The sequence below is a fragment of the Entelurus aequoreus genome, linkage group LG20 (genome assembly GCF_033978785.1).
Source record: "Entelurus aequoreus isolate RoL-2023_Sb linkage group LG20, RoL_Eaeq_v1.1, whole genome shotgun sequence".
Lineage (NCBI taxonomy): Eukaryota > Metazoa > Chordata > Actinopteri > Syngnathiformes > Syngnathidae > Entelurus > Entelurus aequoreus.
In genome coordinates, this window is record NC_084750.1 from 19,732,214 (window position 1) to 19,753,434 (window position 21,221).

Below are 21,221 nucleotides of genomic sequence, written 5' to 3' on the forward strand. Positions count from 1 at the left end.
CCTTGTATTTCTTGCGTGGCTCGTCATTTTTAGCCAATTATTCGTTGAAGCGGACAAATGATGAAGAGGGACAATCATTGATAACTACGAGCGACGTTGCGAAACGGCCCAAAATGGCGCACACACCCGCCAACTATCCTCGCTCCCATTGGTTGGCTGACTTTGTTGGCGCGTTCGGATTGGCGACAAATAGCTTTTATTTTGATAATCCGCGTCCGGTCGCAGGCACCCTCCAACTATCCTCGCTCCCATTGGCTGGCTGACTTTGTTGGTGCGTTCTGATTGGCGACTGATAGCTTTTATTTTGATAGTCCGCGTTCCGGTCAGAGCTCAGGACTGAAACACGCAAGAGGTCTTTCAGCCAAGTAAGTTCAATTTGTAATCGTTTATCCTTAATAATGTATCAGAGTAACCTAAATAGTCAACTATAACATGTACAAGTGCGTTATACTTGTTGGTCATGAGCAGCGTGTTGCTAACTAACACTTAATTACTCAATATTTAGTAATTTCCATTTCTTGGTGCGTGTCTTGATGACAGAGTGAGGCCATCATGATGGCTGACTGTGCTACACTTGACGTGAGCAGTCAGCTCTGTGGACGGGAGGAACAGCGAGGAGAAGACTGTGTGGGAGGCCCAGAAAATGATGCGGGAGGTGGTTTGACGGAGGCTAAAAGAGAGGTGTTGGAAAGATGTCTCCATGCCCTCACACACGCCAAAAATGACAGCCACACGTTGGCGGCACTTCTATTGGTGAGGATCTCTCTCTCTCTCATCCATTTTTTCCCCATATGACACTATTACACACTTTATTACAAACAAAAATAATACATTATACGCAGCTGTAGTTGTAATTGTCCCAAATAATAAACAAACCACACTCTGGACATTGTATTAGGCACAGCCTTACTTTTTGTAGGATTCATTTCATACAACAATCTAGTCCATTCCAGGAATCAAGTAAAGAATCCCACTCATTGGTCTTGTAGTTAATACACTGCATGAGTCCAACTGAGTTTGTAACGTGTCTTACTTCTAAAACGTGCTCTATGTAGTTATTTGCTCATCAATAGTAGCATCACAAGGCTGGGGCCAAATTAAGTTGCGAGTGATAGCACTTTCACAAATTAGGTGGCAAACACTTGAATTTAAGCAAGTCCTAGCAAAGTACCGTATTTTACGGACCATAGGGCGCACCGGATTATAAGGCGCACTGTCGATGAGCGGGTATAGTCAGGTCTATTTTCGTACAAAAGGCGCACCGGATTATAGGGCGCGTTAAAGGGGTCATATATATTTTTTCTAAATGTAAAACACTTCCTTGTGGTCTACATAACATGTAATGGTGGTTCTTTGGTCAAAATGTTGCATAGATGATGTTTTACAGATCATCTTCAAGCCGCTTTCTGACAGTCGCTTCAGGGTGCGCCGTTTTGTGGGCGGTCTTATTTACGTGGCTCACCTTAGACCAGTGGTTCTTAACCTTGTTGGAGGTACCGAACCCCATTAGTTTCATATGCACATTCACCGAACCCTTCCTTAGTGAAAAATAAAATGTTGTTTTTTTTTCAAATTCAAGACAAAGTTATATGTTTTTGGTAACACTTTAGTATGGGGAACATATTGTAAGTAACAAAGACTTAATTTAGAGTTATTTGGTTATGGTTAGGGCAGTGGTTCTTAACATGGGTTCGATCGAACCCTAGGGGTTCGGTGAGTCGGCCTCAGGGGTTTGACGGAGCCTCCGCCGCGGAGGTCAAGACACACCCGACTCATCGTGTAAATAAAAACTTCTCCCTATCGGCTTTATGGATACGGCAACAGCAGAAGTCAGACTGATTTGCATGTGTGTAATTTGTTGTGAGTTCATGCACTGTGTTGGTTTTGTTCAATGAACAAGGTGATGTTCATGCACGGGTAATTTTGTGCACCAGTAAAAAAAAAAAAAAAGTTTGTCTTGAATTTGAAAAAAAACCAACATTTTATTTTTCACTAAAGGGTTCGGTGAATGCGCGTATGAAACTGGTGGGGTTCGGTACCTCCACAAGGTTAAGAACCACTGGGTTAGGGTTAGAGAGTTAGGGTTATATTAAGGCCATACCGAATAAGGCATTAATAAGTACTTAATAATGACTAGTTAAGAGCCAATATGTACTAATTTGCATGTTAATAGGGAACTAATTAATGGTGAATATGTTCCCCATACTAAAGTGTTACCATGTTTTTTTACTGGTGCATAAAATCAACCGTACATGAACATCACCTTGTTCAAAGAACAAAACCAACACAGTGTCTAAACTCACAACAAATAACACACCTGCAAATCAGTGTGACTTCTGCTGTTGCCGTATCCGTAATACACCGATAGGGAGAAGTTTTTATTTACACAATGAGTCGGGTGTGTTTTGACCTCCGCCGAACCCCTGAGGCCGACTCACCGAACCCCTAGGGTTCGATCGAACCCAGGTTAAGAACCACTGCCTTAGACCGTGTCTTCTTCTCTCCATCATCTTTGTTGTAGCGGTGTAGCGTGCAAGGACGGGAGTGGAAGAAGTGTCAAAAGATGGAACTAACTGTTTTAATGACATTCAGACTTTACTTCAATCAATAATGGAGCAGCATCTCGTCATCCGTGGCTCACTAGTGCAACAACAACGCCGGAAATGTGTGCTATGAAAAACCATCTGACGAACGCTCTAATAACTAAAGTTCCTTGGGTGAATAATGTAAACTCACTACACCGGTATGTTTTAGCGCTTTCATGGTGAGTTTACTGACAGATATAAGTAAGAACTTTACACTACTTTATATTAGAAATTGCAACAGCGGAGGATGAATGTCCCATAACAAGAGGAGAAAAAGAAGAAGCTTATCGAATACGGTGTCGCCACGGACTACAAAGGCGGATGCGTGCAAATTTTCAGGATTTATGCAGATCCCAAATACAGATCAGAAGGTAAGAAAGGTTGCTTTTGCATAATATTGCGAAACAAAATGCCAGATAATGTCTTACCTTATACACACACCATAATAATACTCGTATGTTGAAGCACAGTACAATCCATCAAGCGGTGCGGCTTCGTAGCTTACCAAAGTCGTACTAAAACATTTTGATAGATTTTTGAGTGCCGTGTGTAATGTTCTATATTTTCAATGGAACATATACAATTTTGGTGTTGTTTACTTGAGTCATATTGCAGTCTACACATATGTATTATGTATGACTGCCATCTACTGGTCACACTTATCATTTCACCATGTACCAAATAAAATAGCTTCAAGGTCGATAAGCATATCCAAAATTATTCCGCACATTAGGCGCACCGGGTTATAAGGCGCACTGTCTAGTTTTGAGAAAATAAAAGGATTTTACGTGCGCCTTATAGTCCGAAAAATACGGTACAAAGGGGGCGTCTGCATGGCCCTTTCTTCCCCAACAAGTCCTCAGTAAAGGCCAAAGTGATGTTAAATGTTAATTTATACATTTCATGTGGGATTTATGTATTTTACATTGTTCAATGCCTATAAAACCTATATTTATCTTCTCTTAAAACTAGGTATGGGTACCAAATTTGGTACTTTTGTCAAATCAAATGGTGCCGTATTTCGATACGATACTTCAGTTGCTCTTGACATCGCGTCCGGTTGCAAACACTTGGCAAGGAAACAATCACTCAAGCAGCACTTTGCGTGGACTCAGCCACACTGCTTCTTGGTAAAGTTGCAATTTTCAATGCCAACAAAGCAAGTATGTCTAGTATGGTAGAAAACACGCAAACATAAGATAAGACTCGCTTTTCCAAAATGCTTTAGCTTAATGCTGATATAGATTTAAATTAGACATGCTACCGATAAGCTTGAGCTCTTTTACATTCATTTCAACACCTCCAAATTTGGTAATAAAACCTACTACTAAGGTGCATGTTTGTTGAAGTTGTGTACCGATATCGATTTCCAGGTGCTGGGAACTGGTACTGTATTTGTTCAAATGTGGAAGGTACCCATCCCTAATTAAAAGTTTTTTTTTTTGTATTTGTTTATTTGAAGGACGATGTGCAGTTACATAAGGAAGATGGCTGCACCAGATTTAGCACCATGCTAATTTCCATATGTAGTCCTTTTATGGTGCATCTAGCATCCACAATTAAAATTACACAGGTTTGAAAATACACAACAATATTTGATGGTCATATTTTTGGGTGTCTGGAGATTATTAATTGCATTACTTAAGAGGATAAATGTATTTAGTCTTCATTGCAACTTTTTGAAATGCACTACTAATTAAAACCAAGGGACCACTGTATCACGTTATACAAAAAAAAAAGAGTTACTATCTTTTGAACTGGCAGGATTTTAGTATGAAGCTACTATTTACAGTAAGTATTTTCACCCGACTCATACATTTAAAATATAGTAAATATCAGACCTGCCAACATGTATGTTTGTCATACTATTGTACACATCACTGCTCTCCTGGTTGTATTGTTTTGAGTGCAGTCTCTAAATCCTAGATTACACTATGCCAGCTAGCTCTAGGTCAAGGTTGAATTATTTATGTAGCACAATTTTAGAAACCGCCACTACTGCCCCATAGTGCTGTGGGGGAAAAAAAATTACAATACATACAAACAAGGCTATTTATACACAGCTAAATGAACCAAACAATAAAATAGTTATAAAAAAAAGTAAGCAGTATAAATAAAATATGGAATATCCATAAAAAATACTACAAGGCATAAATATAAACAAGGTCCTTGTCACAGCATTAAAATACTGTGATTTACCCGCCTTTTTACCATATTATCTGCTGACTTGTTCTGAGGGCGTTTACCTTCGAACGCTTTCCCCGATTTCGGATGAAGAAGGCTAACAAAAACGGATTAACTCGCTGGAATATAAAGACAATATAACATACATCCATAAACGTGGATGCATATGCAAAAGTGCAATATATTTATCTGTACAGTAATCTATTTATTATTATCTGCACCTTATTGCTCTTTTTTCCTGCACTACCATAAGCTAATGCAACAAAATGTCGTTCCGTTCTTGTTTGTACTGTAAAGTTCAAATTTGAATGACAATAAAAGGAAGTATAAGTCTAACAAGCTTGATAGTCAACCCCAACAAAGAGTTGGAAGGATCACGACGTCGTCATAAAAGTATAATTAACAGCAATCTGCGCATAGGTGGAGTGTAAGGTTTGGAAAAAATGAATAAATGTTAAACATTCAGCCAGCAGCTCTGACAATGAATCCTTGTTGTTCAAATTATTATGTGTTTGCATTAAGGATGGGCAAATTTATATTGTTTATATTGTACAACCGTAGAGTACATGATTTATTAGGTATCTGTAAAGTTTCTTCAAGGTTGGCGGGTTTGAACATATCAATCTTTGTTTACCTCAATGTAAGGATTCTTATGTGTTCTCTACCCCCAGATCACACGTTTGTGCCCAGCTTGTCAATTGGACAAACCCACCTTGCGGCGCATATTTGAGGCGGTGGGTCTTAACCTTCCCGCTCGGCTGCTGGTGACCGCAGTGAAGGGCAGCGGGGAACCCGCCTTGCCCGCGCATGAGCTCCTGTCATTGGGTACGGCTCTGTTGTCTGCCCTGAGCACCGATCCGGACATGGCCTCTCAGCCTCAGCTGCTCGCTACAGTCCCGTTACTGCTGGAAATCCTCGCACGTGGTCCAACGAGCCGTGAGCAGAGGGAGAAGGGTCCTGAGAGTCATCCTGGCGATGAGGCAAAAAAGGGTAATGATGATGATGCCGCAAACGAGGCACCTAAAGTAACCTCACCTCCAGCAAAGCTTGACGAGGCCATGGCTTCCGACTGCTACCAGGTGCTGACAGCTGTACGCGCCTTACCCAGAGGTCCTGACCAGCTGTTGAGCCGGGGCGCCGTTCCCGCTCTCTGCCAGGCCGTGGAACAGAACCAGACCTTCAGCCAGAAGATGGGCATTCCCTTGCTGGGTTGCCTCCTCTCCGGTAAAACCAAAGAGAAAGCGTGGAGCAAACACTCCTCTGAACTGTTGAGTCTGCTAGTGACGATGTCCAAAGACTTCTGCACAGCCACGGGACAGACCAGGCTGGACATGTGCTCCCAGTTGGTCCAATTCCTACCCCCCGTAGGAGTAACGGTAGAAAGGGAGACGCTGAGGGAAGTTGTGAGCCGATTGTGGGGGGAACTGCAACCCATGATGCAGGCTAAAATGACACCCAGACAGATCGGGCCAGTTTTAGTCCTCAGCGCATGTCTGCTTGATTTGTACGGATGGGAGCTGGCTGGACCACCGAAGTTCTGCTGCCTCCTGGTGAATCGGGCATGCGTGGAGGTCAGGATGGGTTTGGAGGAACCCCCCGGCAGCGATCTGAGCCAAGAGCAGCAGGACACACTGACAGGTATTTTGAATGGTATCTTACTTGACTGTCAATCTACATGAATGGCCTGTAGCTAACTTCAAACAGCTGCCTCCTCTATGAGACGCTCGCTCGTCGATACAATTGTGAAGCATCCCCTGGTCTTGGTTTAAAAGACCAATTCAGTATTTTTGACTTGAGGTTGTAAACAGAAAATCAAGTTTAATTCAAATTGAAAGAAATATAGGTTGTATTCAGTCAAGTGACTTTTGAAAGGGAGTAAACAAAGTGGTGGGTCACCAAATCAACATAGCTACAGTGCAGCAAACAGTGTAAACTATCAGAGTACAGGAGGGCCATAGATCTTCGCCAATAAAAGCAGATACAAGCGAAAAATCAGATCCATTTACATTATCAAAAAAAGATTTGGCGAGTGATCTCAAGGATTGTCTGTTGGTCGCGTTTCCAGACATGTCGAACTATCTGGTGTGCCAGACATCATTCTACATGCCAAAACAGATGAAAACTTGGAAAAGCATGGAAGTCTACAACATCTTTGTGTTTGACTGCGTCAAGGAAATTGGTATCAAGACTCCCGGATTAATATTTATCGTTTTTGCTCAGGTCAGGTTGCATTTCATGATTTAACTTCACGTCGACAGCCATGTCTGTTGTTGTTGCATGCGCTGTTTACGAGTGTGTGGTTTTTGCCATCTTTATCAAAATATAACTATAGATGTCAACATCCTGTATGTGCTGAAAGCTTCATTTTATTGCTGCCTTTGGTAAAAGCTTAATTCTTTTAGGTTTTGCTCACATTTGCTTTCTTTTATTGACACTTGAGTCGGTGCTTTACAAAACAGTTGGAGCAAAAATGCGTTTTAAGAACTCCATAACAAGACAAAATACAAATAATATCAAAATAATACTTAAATTCGGAAATACTCAACTTTAAAAGTATATCAAACAAACCTTTAACGAAATGATCATTGCAAAACTTGTGCGCTCTTCTGGAGCGCACCTGACTGTAGAAATAAATAAAAACAGCTATTGTGCACATTCTTCAACACATTCTGTCATTCTGCAGGTTGTTACCGGATCATGGAGGCCGCCATAGAGCAGGCTTGCAGCTCGGCGGTCACGACCGCGCCGGCTCAGGGCAGTGTCGCCAGCCTCAGTCTCCAGCAGAGCAGGCAGGTCCTTGGCGTGTTGGAGGAGGCCTTCTCGGCTGTAATGTACCACCTGCAGCAGGTGAGAGGAAAAGTTTATTTATTTTTTTTGTCTTTATTTATTTACAGACATATTTTTATTATGGTTTCTTTTGCTAATATCACTCTGTTCTGCAAAAAGGTAATCCCGAGAAGCGTACAGTTTTATATAATATAATATACAAAATACAGTACAATACAATTCATTTCAAAATCTACCCATCCAATACTCATTTACAATTTCATACCAATCTACCAAAAGGTTGACATTTGTAAAGAACGAATCTGTAAATCCACCAAATCAGTCTTGATATTCTATTATTCAAATTTGATTAAAAAGTTGCATCTTGAAGATTGCCGATAATCTTATCAGACATACAGAGACCAAAATTATGCGACTAATGTCAAATCCTCAGCCATGAGGGCTGTGCTAAATATACTAAGTATAACGTAGCAAAAAATTTTGGTTAAAACGTTTTATATATGACGTGTATAAACTAATGATAGACAATGATTTCAGCCTTTACTAAGATAATGATGCTCAGGTTTGGAATTAATCGAACAATGTTATTGTGTAGTTTGCTAGTTCTAATATTTCATCGCTAAATAAGGCATCCAAAAATGTGCCATCTCATCATATGTAAATGTGTGGGAGAATGATGGTAAAAATTGTAGAGTTGAAATGCAAAGTTAACTAACCACTAGAAAAGCTTCTAACCTATTGTTGAGAGAAGGACCCACCCACAAGATTGAAGTTACTTAGTAACCAAAATAAGGATTTCACAGAAAAATTCTTACGAGTATTTTAATAAAAATTAAAAAACAATTAGTCAGCATTTGTTTTCAAATATATAATTTTATATACCGGTGTGTGTGTGTATATATAAAGTGTTTTCTTTTTTGAATGCCATTATTTTGGTTTTGCAAAATATTTTTTGCTAATTTTGCAATTTTAAATTCATTATTTTTGTTTACAATTTATTTTTTTTCATTTTGGCTTTGCAATTATTTTGGTTTGCAAATCTTTTCTAATTTTTATTTTTTTAATCCATTATATATATATATATATATATATATATATATATATATATATATATATATATATATATATATATATATATATATATATATATATATATATATATATATATATATATATATTAGGGGTGTGGGGAAAAAATAGATTCAAATTCGAATCGCGATTCTCACGTTGTGCGATTCAGAATCGATTCTCATTTTTAAAAAAACGATTTTTATTTTTATTTTATTTCAATTTTTTTATTTTTATTTTTTTTTTTTAAATCAATCAATCCAACAAAACAATACACAGCAATACCATAACAGTGCAATCCAATTCCAAAACCAAACCCGACCCAGCAACACTCAGAACTGTTTGTGTCTGAGAGGAGACACAAAGAGAGGAGACACAAACACGACACAGAACAAACCAAAAGTAGTGAAACAAAAATGAATTTTATCAACAACAGTATCAATATTAGTTACAATGTCAACATAGCAGTGATTAAAAATCCCTCATTGACATTATCATTAGACATTTATAAAAAATAAAAAAAAAGAATAGTGTCACAGTGGCTTACACTTGCATCGCATCTCATAAGCTTGACAACACACTGTGTCCAATATTTTCACAAAGATAAAATAAGTCATATTTTTGTTTTATTTAATAGTTAAAACAAATTTACATTATTGCAATCAGTTGATAAAACATTGTCCTTTACAATTATAAAAGCTTTTTACAAAAATCTACTACTCTGCTTGCATGTCAGCAGACTGGGGTAGATCCTGCTGAAATCTATGTATTGAATGAATAGAGAATCGTTTTGAATCGGGAAAAAATCTTTTTTGAATCGAGAATCGTGTTGAATTGGAAAAAAAAAATCGATTTTGAATCGAATCGTGACCCCAATTCGTGGGACACCCAAAGATTCACAGCCTATGTGTGTGTGTGTGTGTGTGTGTGTGTGTGTGTGTGTGTGTGTGTGTGTGTGTGTGTGTGTGTGTGTGTGTGTGTGTGTGTGTGTGTGTACACGTACGGTCAGGAAAAATAGAGGCTATATCATCCCTAAAAGCCTGTTTCGCAGGTTTCCCTGCTTGTCGGGGGATTTTATTGAAATGTTACTTCAATAAAGTTATTTGTTACTTCAATGAAATCAGGGAAACCTGCAAAACAGGCTTGTAGGAATGATATAGCCTCTGTTTTTTCCTGACCTAACGTATATTCCGCTCTACCCCGGTATTGAGCACTGTATAACGGATAAACTACAGAAACCTCGACTATATATATGTATATATATTTATTTTTTTCCAAATATTTGTTTGCAAATCTTTGATTCATTGTTTTTGTTAACAAATCCATTTTTGTTTGATTTCATAACAAGACACCCCTTTCTCCATAAATATAAACCCAATTTTGCATTACTTTACATAAATATTTAGTTTTTTCACAGAATCTTGCCAGCTTTTATTGTTCATTTCTGGCATTGTCAAACAGAAAAGGCATTATTACTTTCTTGTCCAAATCATTTTTGGGTGTAGCTCTGTATGTAATTAATCTACTTCTACTGGAGCTCAGTTGGAATGAGGAAGGCTAAACACTGACAGGGCTTATTAATCAGTACTTTTATGTGTACGTCTTATCTGATTCTTCCCCCTATTTTCCTGTTTTTCAAGGTGGACCCGAGCCGCTACGGCGAGCCTTTCATTTTCGCCACATTCCGCTGCCTGTGCTCATGGCTGGCTGAGGAGACTTCCTGTCTGAAGGAAGAAGTGACCAAGCTGCTGCCGGTCCTCATCGGCTACTCGCGGAGCCACCTGCTGGTCGAGAGCTCCGAGCGGGGCCTCGCCGGCTGGATGGATGAAATGACGGTTGCTGGTGCGAGTGGGGCGTGGACGGGCAAAGAGGCGCTAAGGTATGAAAAGACTGAGCTTGTTTAGTTTTGACATTTCTAACAGAAGAAACCTCTCCAGGTACCTCCTGCCAGCTCTGTGTCACCTGTCTGCGGAGGAAGGTCCCCGAAAGGTGCTGCTCACCCTCGACACGCCAGCCTTGTTGGCCAACTACCTGTCGCACGGCTTCACTTCCTTAAAGGGGAAAAACGCAGTGAGGGACCCCAGCATGGAGACGGCCTGCTCGACCCTCCTTAATTTTTCCGTCACTGAGCCTGAAAGAGTCAGGTAGCCGCTTTTCACCAAAGTAACATAATGCTGCTTGCCTGGCAGTTTTATAGTGTCTCTTGTTTTGTTTTCCAGGAAAGACCAACATTTCAGAACTCTGGAAAAGCACTTAAGTGAAGCACTTCCTGTTTTGGTGCATAAACCAAGCCTCCTTGTCCTCGCAGCTAATTACTGCACTTTGGGTTTGATGATTGGCAGGCTGAAATCAGCTGGGACAGGTAAAATAATTTTAGTCTGATGTCTAATCTTCAAGGGAAACTGCACTTTTTTTGGAACTCTGCCTATCGTTCACAATCATTATGAAAGACATGATGACAAATGTATATATTTTTTGAAACATTGTAACTCGTAAATAAAAGTCAATGGGGAGTCTTCTATTCCGCCCATAAAACCCGATAGTAACAATACTTTATCTACATTCGTGAATTGAGTATTAATCAAGTATTAGTAGGGGTGTAACGGTCCACAAAAATGTTGGTTCGGTACGTATCTCGGTTTCGAGGTCACGGTTCGGTTCATTTTCGGTACAGTAAGAAAACAACAAAATGTAAATTTTTGGGTTATTTACCAAATTTGCAAAATCTTCCACCAAAAATATTTTTCTTAGTGGAATATTTGATGTTAAGTAATCGGAACCTTGCATAGGTCAATAATTCATAATAACATTGATTTTAATTCAATATTATGTTTTGAGCAATGACAGTTTGAAAGAAAAAAAAAACAGCTTTGTTTTATTAGTCAACATTGCAACTTTTTCTAAATTACATTTAACCTTTAAGCTTTTTTATTTCACTTTTGTTATGTTTTTGTTTATTTTAATAGTATTTTTAGAATGTGCCGTGGGGCTCTAAAACATTAGCTGTGGGCCGCAAATGGCCTCCGGGGCACACTTTTGACACCCCTGCTATAGATAATAAAAAATTTAATCTGATAAATCTATGGATAAAAAGCAGAGCCTGCGCATGCGCGTTTATCATAACTCTCTCGCTCTCTCTGTCCCTCCGTCACCAATGCTGCTGCGCGCACAATTTGTTTTGTTTTTAAGCCCTTCTTAATCCTGAACGTACATTGAAAATACACACAACCCTAACTCAAAATGCCAGACATTTGAGGCATTTAAGAAACTCCACCCTGACAGCTCCGCAAAAGAGGACATGTCCGGTGAAAAGAGGACGTATGGTCAGTCTATCGTAGCCCGTTAGCTGCTAGCATGCCGTGTGTTGTGCCTCGGTGTGCATTGTTTACACAACGTGCGTTACGCTACTTAATATGTCCGTGTGGAAACTCGTTCGGTACACCACCGAACCGGAACCCCCGTACCGAAACGGTTCAATACAAATACACGTACCGTTACACCCCTAAGTATTAGTGATATTGTTGTTATAAGCGCTAACGCAGACAAAGTATAGCGGCGCCGCTATAGTTTGGTCCGCTGCTTTCTCGTCAAACTTAATTATAGATCATAAATCATGCCTCTCACCTGGATAGTAGAAGAACGAGGACGTATTCCGACAAGTTGGTACACTTAGACTTGGAAATGGTGAGAACGACACAAAAAAACACTTGGTTCTACCCCCCTTTTTCTTTGCGAGTATTATGAGTCATTCTTCATCTAAATGGGAATATATGAAGAGCCTAGCAGTCGGCATCCCAGTGAGAGCAGACATCGTGCTTAAAATGATCAAAATATTAAATGTTACTAAAAATGTACCTGTTACTACATCACATATATACTTACATCATGTATAGAAAACCTTCATGTTATTTAAGGTCGCCATTGTAAGCAGGCAGTTATTTAATAGTTGGAATGCATTAAAAAACATTATGTCTTTCATAAGAAATGTGAAGATAAGCAAAAAAAAAAAAGTGCAGTTCCCCTTTTAACTAAGACTTTTATTTACATACATACACACTGTGTGTGATTGCCATCCTCTTGGGTAGGTTCAGGCAGTAGCTCTCGATTTTCTGTCATACATTTTTTCTACACACACCCTGAATTGAAATACTATTAAGAACTTGATATTTATTATTTTTATATATTTCCTGGTCAGCCTTTCTTATTAACAGCTGAAGGTGTGTGTATAATTTAAGCATGTGTGTGTGCCTTTCTTATTAACAGCTGAAGGTGTGTGTGTGTATAATTTAAGTGTGTGTGTGTGTGTGTGTGTGTGTGTGTGTGTGTGTGTGTGTGTGTGTGTGTGTGTGTGTGTGTGTGTGTGTGTGTGTGTGTGTGTGTGTGTGTGTGTGTGTGTGTGTGTGTGTGTGTGTGTGTGTGTGTGTGTGTGTGTGTGTGTGTGTGTGTGTGTGCTAATAGTGGAAGTACCACTACCTTTCACGACCCCCTGACATCTCCACTTAACCTTGTTCTATCATTTTCCACGTTGCATCATACTCTACAATTTTGCTTTAGTCCTGCTTTTTCTTGTCAATGCAATTGACGCATTAGTCGTCATCATCTGTAAGTAACTTTGCGCAAGCTTCAAATTGACGATACACACTTACTGTAGAGACCCAACAGCGTCTCGCTCACAACTTTCATAAGTCAGCATTAAATGTGTACATTTACTTTCAGTGCTTGAAATCCTGAACAATTTTGGATCTATCTGCTGATATAAAGTTTTGTTTTATTTATGTTTTATGGCTTATTTGTCAACACATAGGTGTCTATGAATGTTCTTATGAGAACAGTCCAATTGCGATCGATACACATACCCTTGCATGCATTTCTGCACAAATGCACACAATATATTCATATTTGCACACAAAGAAAACAACAATAATTACATGAGTAATTAGGTGAAATGAAACATGAGTTTGAGCCTTAATGCAAATCGTATTGGCGAGTCACAAACGTTTGAATTGTGTCATGCAGAGTAGTGTAGTTGTGTCAAATGCACAACTTCACTGACATAAATGGACACACAAGATGTGTTATTGTCCAAGTTCACACAAGTCTTTTAAATATATCCAAACTGCCCAACATCATTGTCATTGCATTTCAGCAGTTAAACTAATTTACGCTTATCAAAGCTCTGAGAGAATTATGCATCATGGTCCTGTGTCGCCATCTTGTGGTTAAGGGGTGGAATTAACCCAAAACAATATTTTGTTTATATAACGACAAGAATTAAATCATTCGGTTCTCGTGGAAAAAATATTGTAAAACCAAGATTAGTCTGTTTTAAAAATAGCAGTTTTAATGGATGTCAATAGGGCTGAAAGAGGTATTTAAGTATGTTTGTATACTTTTTTCTTTGCATTAAAAAAACATTGCAATTTTAAAGAAAAACTGGCTACTTTTCAGGCCGCTAACCTTCAAATTCATCAATCTGTCACATACTGTAAGGAACACTTAATATGTCTGTTTCGGGCCACAATGTTTACAGAGGCTAAGATCAAACCTCTAAATGTTAGCCAAATATGGCATTTAATGATTGATCCAGATGTTTTCCTATTCATCAGATTTGTTCATGCTATTGTTTTTAAATGTATTGAATAGGGGTGTAACGGTACACAAACATTTCGGTTCGGTACGTACCTCGGTTTAGAGGTCACGGTTCGGTTAATTTTCGGTAGAGTAAGAAAACAACAAAATACAAATTTTTGGGTTATTTATTTACCAAATTTGCAAAATCTTCCACCAAAAATATTTTTCTTAGTGGAATATTTGATGTGAAGTAATCGGAACCTTGGATAGGTCAATAATTCATAATAACATTGATTTTGATTCAATATTATGTTTTGAGCAATGACAGTTTGAAAGAAAAAAAACACCTTTGTTTTATTAGTCAACACTGCAACTTTTTCTAAATTATATTTAACCTTTAAGCTTTTTTATTTCACTTTTGTTATGTTTTTATTTTTAAAATGTGCCGTGGGCCTTTTAAAACATTAGCTGTGGGCCGCAAATGGCCTCCGGGGCACACTTTTGACACCCCTGCTATAGATAATAAAAAATTAAATGTGATAAATCTATGGATAAAAAGCAGAGCCTGGCGACTCATGCGCGTTTATCATAACTCTCTCGCTCTCTCTGTCTCTGCCCTTCCCTCACCAATGCTGCTGCGCGCACAATTTGTTTTGTTTTTAACCCCTTCTTAACCCTGAACGTACATTGAAAATACACGCAACCATAACTCAAAATGCCGGACATTTGAGGCATTTAAGAAACTCCGCCCTGACAGCTCCGCAAAAGAGGACATGTCTGGTGAAAAAAGGACGACACAACGTGCGTTACGCTACTTAATATGTCCGTGTGGAAACTCGTTCGGTACACCTCTGAACCGAACCGGAACCCCCGTACCGAAACGGTTCAATACAAATACACGTACCGTTACACCCTTAGTATTGAATGTGTGCTGGTTCTTTTTAGAATGGATTAGTTTCCCACTGTTGGCCATTATTAGAATTGACGTTTTATTTGTGCCTGGTGCATCTTCTCTGAGAATTAAAACAACTTGCAGTACGATCAGTAATAAATGTTAAATATTCTACCTTTTCTCTCCTTGTTCAGCTGAAGCCGGTCAAAGCCGCTTCTTCTCCACTGCCCTGCGCTTCCTCCACAGCGCTCTGGACTCAAAGCCCAGCCCAGGACCGGCCAAGGTGAGCCCCGCCTGGGAGAACAGCTGGGACGAGGTCGCGGAGCTCTGGAGGTTGGGCATTCAGGCCCTGGGGGGCTGCGTGCGCGCTCAGCCTTGGGTCAAGGCGCTAGTCCGAGAGGAAGGTTGGCTGAGAAACACGCTGGGCATGCTGGAGTCGTGTAGCGCGCTGCCGGACCTGCACACGCAGGAGGCGCTGGAGGAGGCTCTGTGTGCTGTGGCGGACCAGTGCCCGCTCTGCAAACAGGACATTGGAGATGCCATGAGGAGGTGTGAGAAAGGAGCTCTGAGCTGCATGAGGAAACTGAAGAAGGCTGTGGGAGTAAAATAAGCTTCTTGAAATAAAATGATCAATCCTCAATCCATACGTGTTGTACCAAATATTAATTACGCACGTCTAATAATATAACTTTTAATAAAGAATTATTTTCTTATGGAACATTAACCCTGGCTATGTCTGTTGTGTCCAAATATTTGTACAGCAAGGTCCGCATACATCAGGGATGTCAAACTCGTTTTCATTGAGTGCCACATGGCAGTTATGGCTGCCATGAGGGCCGCTTGTAACAGTAAATAATGTATGAATTTGCCTCCGTAAAAACAAATGTACCGTCTTTCCATTTATAGCAATACACGGTTAAAAACAACAACCGTAAATTTTACAGTCCAAAACTGGCAGCTAAGTCAACACAATTTTAACACAAGAAAAATTAGTAGTTTTTTTCAATTTACAGCAATATGCTGTAAAGAACAACGTAGCATTTATTGTAATTTTTATTAATTTGATGGAGTTTGCTGTAAAGTTAAGTATTTTTATTTAGACAAAAACATGTTTGGAAAGTATAATAATATACTGTAAAATTTGTTGCAATATTGGATACTATTCAAGTTTTAAAGGTAATAAAATATATGTACTTCTTGAAATTTCAAGCAGTACATATATTTTTTCTGTCAAAACGAAAAAAATCCATTACATTTAGTGAGAAAATATTAAGTACTTTATTGACACATATCATTTCCAGGTGTTTGCGGGCCAGATAAAATTATGTCGCGGGCCAGATCTGGCCCCCGGGCCTTGAGTTTGACACCTGTGGCATACATAAAAGATGAACGATGCCAGGGCCACGTTGATACATTTTGTACTTTGAAGATACTAAAACCAATACAATGTAGGTCTATCAGTATGTGCTCATTTATCTGAACAAAATAACCACATATTCGCCTTACTATAAATAGGGTGAATATCTAATCTAACTTGAGCTATGTAATTTCTTACTTTTGACTAATATTTTGCCAAAAAATACTTTTTGATATTGAAAACTTATATCTTGCAAATAATTTGTTCACATTCTTCATGACAGGACACATAACTACATACAAAAAGACCCACAGGCATGGTCAGCAATTTTGGTTGTCAGGTTCCATATATAGGGCGGAATTGGGCCGGTTCGATGGTTTTTATTTTTTTGTGTAATGTTCTTATCCGGGACGTGTTTATTTTGTGTGTGGAACGTGTCACAGGCCAATAAAAAAACAAACTATGGGCCACAATTGGCCCATTGGCAGCACTTTGGACACCACTGGTTAATTTGGTTACGGACATGACCGCAAAGTAGGAATCACTCATTATAAATCAAATATATTCATAAGTAAGGCATATAAAACCTGTTGCCAACATTTTAAATATGTTTTGGTAAAAAGCGCTATACAATTATGACCCATTATGAGAGCCCCCTATATATTAACGACCAATCGTAGCCAATCAGTGGCCACTATACTAAACAGGACGCTCCTAGTTGCCAATACTACTGTAGTATATATATTTTTTACTTTATTTAGTCATATGTATGCTTGAAAATACTTAATTCAGGACCAGAAATTTGTAGAATATGCTTCAAGAAAACATTTTAAAATCTGCAATGTAGCGAGGGACGACTGTACTTTACATACACAATTCCACATGTCTGAAAATTACTCAAAAAAGAAACAAAAGTTGACTTAATCTTACCTCTTCATGTCTCTATTTTGTTAATAAAAAATATTAATATGTGCGGTATTAATTTTAATACGGTTAATAGTTTAATATTTAAACAACAAACAAAAACGAAAAATAGTTAAATGAATAAAAGAATAAAAGTTGTTGCCTTACCTTTTATTACCGTGAATTCCCCAAATATGCTCAAAACAAATTAATATTGTGGAAAGAACGTAACTATTCAATTTGTTTAAAAAATAGAACAAATAGTTCAGCGTTTTCATTCTGCACATCCGCCATCTTTGTTGTCAAACTTCCCGCTTCTTTTCTTTTCACTTATTATATTTCGGCTGAGTTTCCATTTCAAACGTGCCGCCCCCTGGCGGATGGATGATATATAACACGCCAATTCCAACGCATTGTGGCGCGCAGTCAGTCCGTTCCCCGGCAGTGACGCTTCCTCCCTTTGGCCACTAGATGGCGGCCTTACACAATAACACTATCAGCTTCACATTGGAATATTTCCTTTTAAAGACACCTGAATGTGAACCAAAACGGCAACTAATACTATAATGATACTAACATTATCCCCCCAAAAAAGCAACATTTAACAAGTCAACTGCAAAAAAGGAGATTGTAATTCGGGGGGGGGAAATATTACAAACACCTCTTGCATTGATTATCTTATTATTATTGCTAATATCAGCCCCCTCTAAAAAATAAAAAAAATAAAATGACAAACTATTTTTTCTCCCCCCATCCCTCCCACAAAAACACTTCCCGCCCCTTTTTCTTTACAATTCAACCCCCTTAGCCCCCCTTGTGTCCGCTCTACTCATCGCCCATATACAAACTCCTGCAAAGTGTGACGCACTAACTCACTTCTCCCGCACACCTCTCCATCCAACATCCTCTTTTCTAATTCTTTTTTTCCTAATTTTATTTTTTTGCACGCATAATCTGCAGGAACCATGCTTTGGAAGGCCCGGAACAAGACCGACGGCATGCAGGTATATAAAAGCTAAATATATTTACCAACATCCTTGTTTTTGCAGGGGGGAATAGCCCTGCAAAACACAAGTTATTAAGGAATATCATTGTTTCATTCATGCATAAAAGTGTTTTATAGCTATAAAGTAATTGCACGTCATAAATGCAATTTGTCAGCTTGCATGATGGGGCTAATTGAATGAATATATCTCTTTAAGAGACCCTGCGCGTCGACCCCTCCCCTTATTCCAGCAGCTGCACCAAACCTATAAGTAGCCTTCATGGAGCATCCTCCGTGCGTGTGCCCTGTGCGTGTGCGTGTGTGTGTGTGTGTGTGCAGCCAAACAAAAGTCAATAAATCCTATTATTATTATTACTATTATTATTATTATTAGTCATGGAGTCGTGAAAATAACCTGGATGACATCTCGGAGCTTTTTTGGCGACACCTTGGAAGGTTTAACATCCGGTTGATTTTTTTTTTGACTATTATTAGGGGTGTCACGAGGGGGTCCAGATGTTAATACACACATATTCGGCAATGGTAAGTGTGGCATTGATTGTTTGTCTTGCATTTGTGCACTTGCATGCAGAAATAAGCTGCAAAATAAGTTTTAAAAAAAATATTTTTTTTTAATCTGCAGCTGTTTTATTGTGAAAATTGGAGAAGGGTGCATGGAGTTTGTCTATAGGGGTCTCATTGTTTAAAAAAAAAAAAAAAAGTGTCAGAACGAGCCTCACTTAATTGTGCATGACTTTATGAATGTTTTTTTGATAATATTGCAAACAAAATCTGATTTAATTGTGTGTTTTTGCAGGACCGCGCAGACGGACTTAGCAGCTCCTCGCCCAGCGGGCGTCTCTCCCAACTGTCCTCCCTCAACCAGGCCGCCTACTCCTCGGCGCCCCCGCTGTGCCACACTCCGGCCTCCGACTTCCAGCCTCCGTACTTCCCTCCCCCGTACCCGCAGTCCTCCCTGTCCTACTCCCAGAGTCAGGACTCGGCCTACTCCCACCTGTCGGACCCTTACCCCTCCATCAACGCCATCCATCAGCACCAGCAGGCGGCGTGGCACTCCCAGAGGTCGCGCTCCGAGGATGGGGGGCTCCTGTCGCAAACGCACCGGGCTCTCGGGCTCGACCCCCGGCGGGAGTACGCGGCGGTCCCCCGCCTGCTGCACGGACTCGGGGACGGGGGTGCCGCTCTCGGGGATGGTCCTCTGGGGATGCACCTGGGACATCACGGCCTGGATGACCTGCAGGTGAGCTCCGGCATGTAAATACTTGATGTCAAAATTATTGTGACAAAAATGGCATTTTTATCCTGCATGTCCTCTTTAAAATAAAAAAAAAGTTCATAAAAAGGATTATACAAAATGTTCACCACTTGCTTAATATTAATAAAATGTATTTAATTTCCCTCTAACATTTGTATACAAACTGTTCAAAGTCATTGAAAAAAAAGGCACCACTCGATTATAATAATTTAATAATAATAATAATAATAATAATAATATTGACAATAACATTACCGTCTCTTGCTTGATTTTAATAAAGTTTGTTTGAACACAAAATGTCGATTTCTCATATTTGTTTAAAAGTCTTTAAAAAAAAAAAGGGCATCAATTAAAAAAATGTTTATAATTAGATAATTTTACTAATGCTTAAGAAAATGTAAGAATGAGCAGATAAATAAGCTGATTAATCACAAGTAATTAAAAATAGTAATGATGCATAGGCAATAAAATATAAGCATGTTTAGACAGAAAATGCATTTTTTCCCATAATATTTTTAAGTCATTTAAAAAAGGGTATCACTTAAAACAATGGTAACAATGAAAGAATATCAATTATGCTTAAGAAAAAGTGAGAATGTGCAAATAAATGAGCTGATTAATTACAAATAATAATGATGGGCAATAAAAAGCAAGCATGTTTAGACAGAAAATGCATTTTTTCCCCATAATATTTAAAAAAAAAGGGTATCACTTAAAAAAAAAAAAAAGGTAATAATTAAATAATATTAATTATGCTTAAGAAAAATGTGAGAATGAGCAGATAAATAAGCTGATTATTCACAAACAATTAAAAATAATAATAATGATGCATGGGCAATAAAACGTTAGAATGTTTAGAGAGAAAATTTATTTTTCTCCATAATATTTTTAAGTAATTTAAAAAAGGGTATCACTTAAAAAAAAAGTAATAATTCAAGAATATAAATTATGGTTAAGAAAATGTAAGAATGAGCTGATAAATAAGCTGATTGATTACAAATAATTACAAATCATAATGATGGGCATTAAAACGTGAACATGTTTAGACAGAAAATGTATTTTCCTCCATAATATTTTTAAGTCTTTTAAAAAAGGGTGTTACTTAAAAAAAAAAGAAGTAATAATTAAAGAATATAAATTATGTTTAAGAAAATGTGAGAATGAGCTGATAAATAAGCTGATTAATTACAAATAATTACAAATTAATAATAATGGGCAGTGAAAAGTAAGCATGTTTGGACAGAAAATGCATTTTTCCCCATAATATTTTTAAGTCATTTAAAAAATGTCATCACTTAGAAATAGCAATGATTCTTAGTAGAATATGTTTTGATGGAAAATGTTTTGTTCCATAACATTTTTGAGTCATTTAAAAAAATGACATAAATACAATAATCAAAATTATATTTGTATTTAGACACAACGTCATTTGTCCTTGCTGGACAAAATAATTGCAATCATCACACTTTATGTTCAATAATGGTATATCCATCCCTTTTCTACCGCTTGTCCCTTGTACAAGACTGTCAAATTGTTTTCGCATTGTGCACCAAAATAGTATTTTTTAGGTATCACTGCATGCTAAAAAGATAAACTATGTGTTAACATTTTGT

At 38.4% G+C, this 21,221-nt stretch overlaps 3 protein-coding genes and 1 long non-coding RNA gene across 5 annotated transcripts in view; 2 read left to right on the forward strand and 2 right to left on the reverse strand.

Annotated features, from left to right (window-relative positions):
• kiaa0319l (KIAA0319-like ortholog) overlaps positions 1–157 on the reverse strand; it is a 47,483-nt gene extending 47,326 nt beyond the window's left edge. Inside the window, exon 1 of the mRNA XM_062029603.1 lies at positions 2–157. The gene's annotated coding sequence lies outside the window, so the exon portion shown is untranslated. The remainder of the gene's footprint in view (position 1) is intronic.
• Positions 158–207: 50 nt separating this feature from the next.
• On the forward strand, positions 208–15,811 carry ncdn (neurochondrin). Its single transcript, XM_062029605.1, has 8 exons — positions 208–365; positions 541–753; positions 5,441–6,407; positions 7,453–7,616; positions 10,265–10,503; positions 10,562–10,768; positions 10,844–10,986; positions 15,282–15,811. The coding sequence occupies exons 2-8, from the start codon at positions 553–555 to the stop codon at positions 15,695–15,697; spliced, it is 2,337 nt and encodes a 778-aa protein (XP_061885589.1). The 5' UTR covers positions 208–365; positions 541–552; the 3' UTR covers positions 15,698–15,811.
• LOC133636014 (uncharacterized) lies at positions 6,740–18,237 on the reverse strand. The gene is made up of 3 exons (XR_009822153.1): positions 17,516–18,237; positions 15,263–15,603; positions 6,740–7,607 (listed from the first exon to the last, which is right to left on the reverse strand). It is a non-coding gene; the product is annotated as an uncharacterized LOC133636014 (long non-coding RNA).
• Positions 18,196–21,221, forward strand: part of tfap2e (transcription factor AP-2 epsilon) — a 28,016-nt gene continuing 24,990 nt past the window's right edge. The window contains exons 1-3 of one of the 2 annotated variants that reach the window (XM_062029606.1): positions 18,196–18,351; positions 18,828–18,875; positions 19,150–19,593. In XM_062029606.1, coding sequence (XP_061885590.1) covers positions 18,313–18,351; positions 18,828–18,875; positions 19,150–19,593 — 531 coding nt within the window. In that variant the 5' untranslated portion in view covers positions 18,196–18,312. The remainder of the gene's footprint in view (positions 18,352–18,827; positions 18,876–19,149; positions 19,594–21,221) is intronic. The other variant, XM_062029608.1, reaches the window with a different exon arrangement.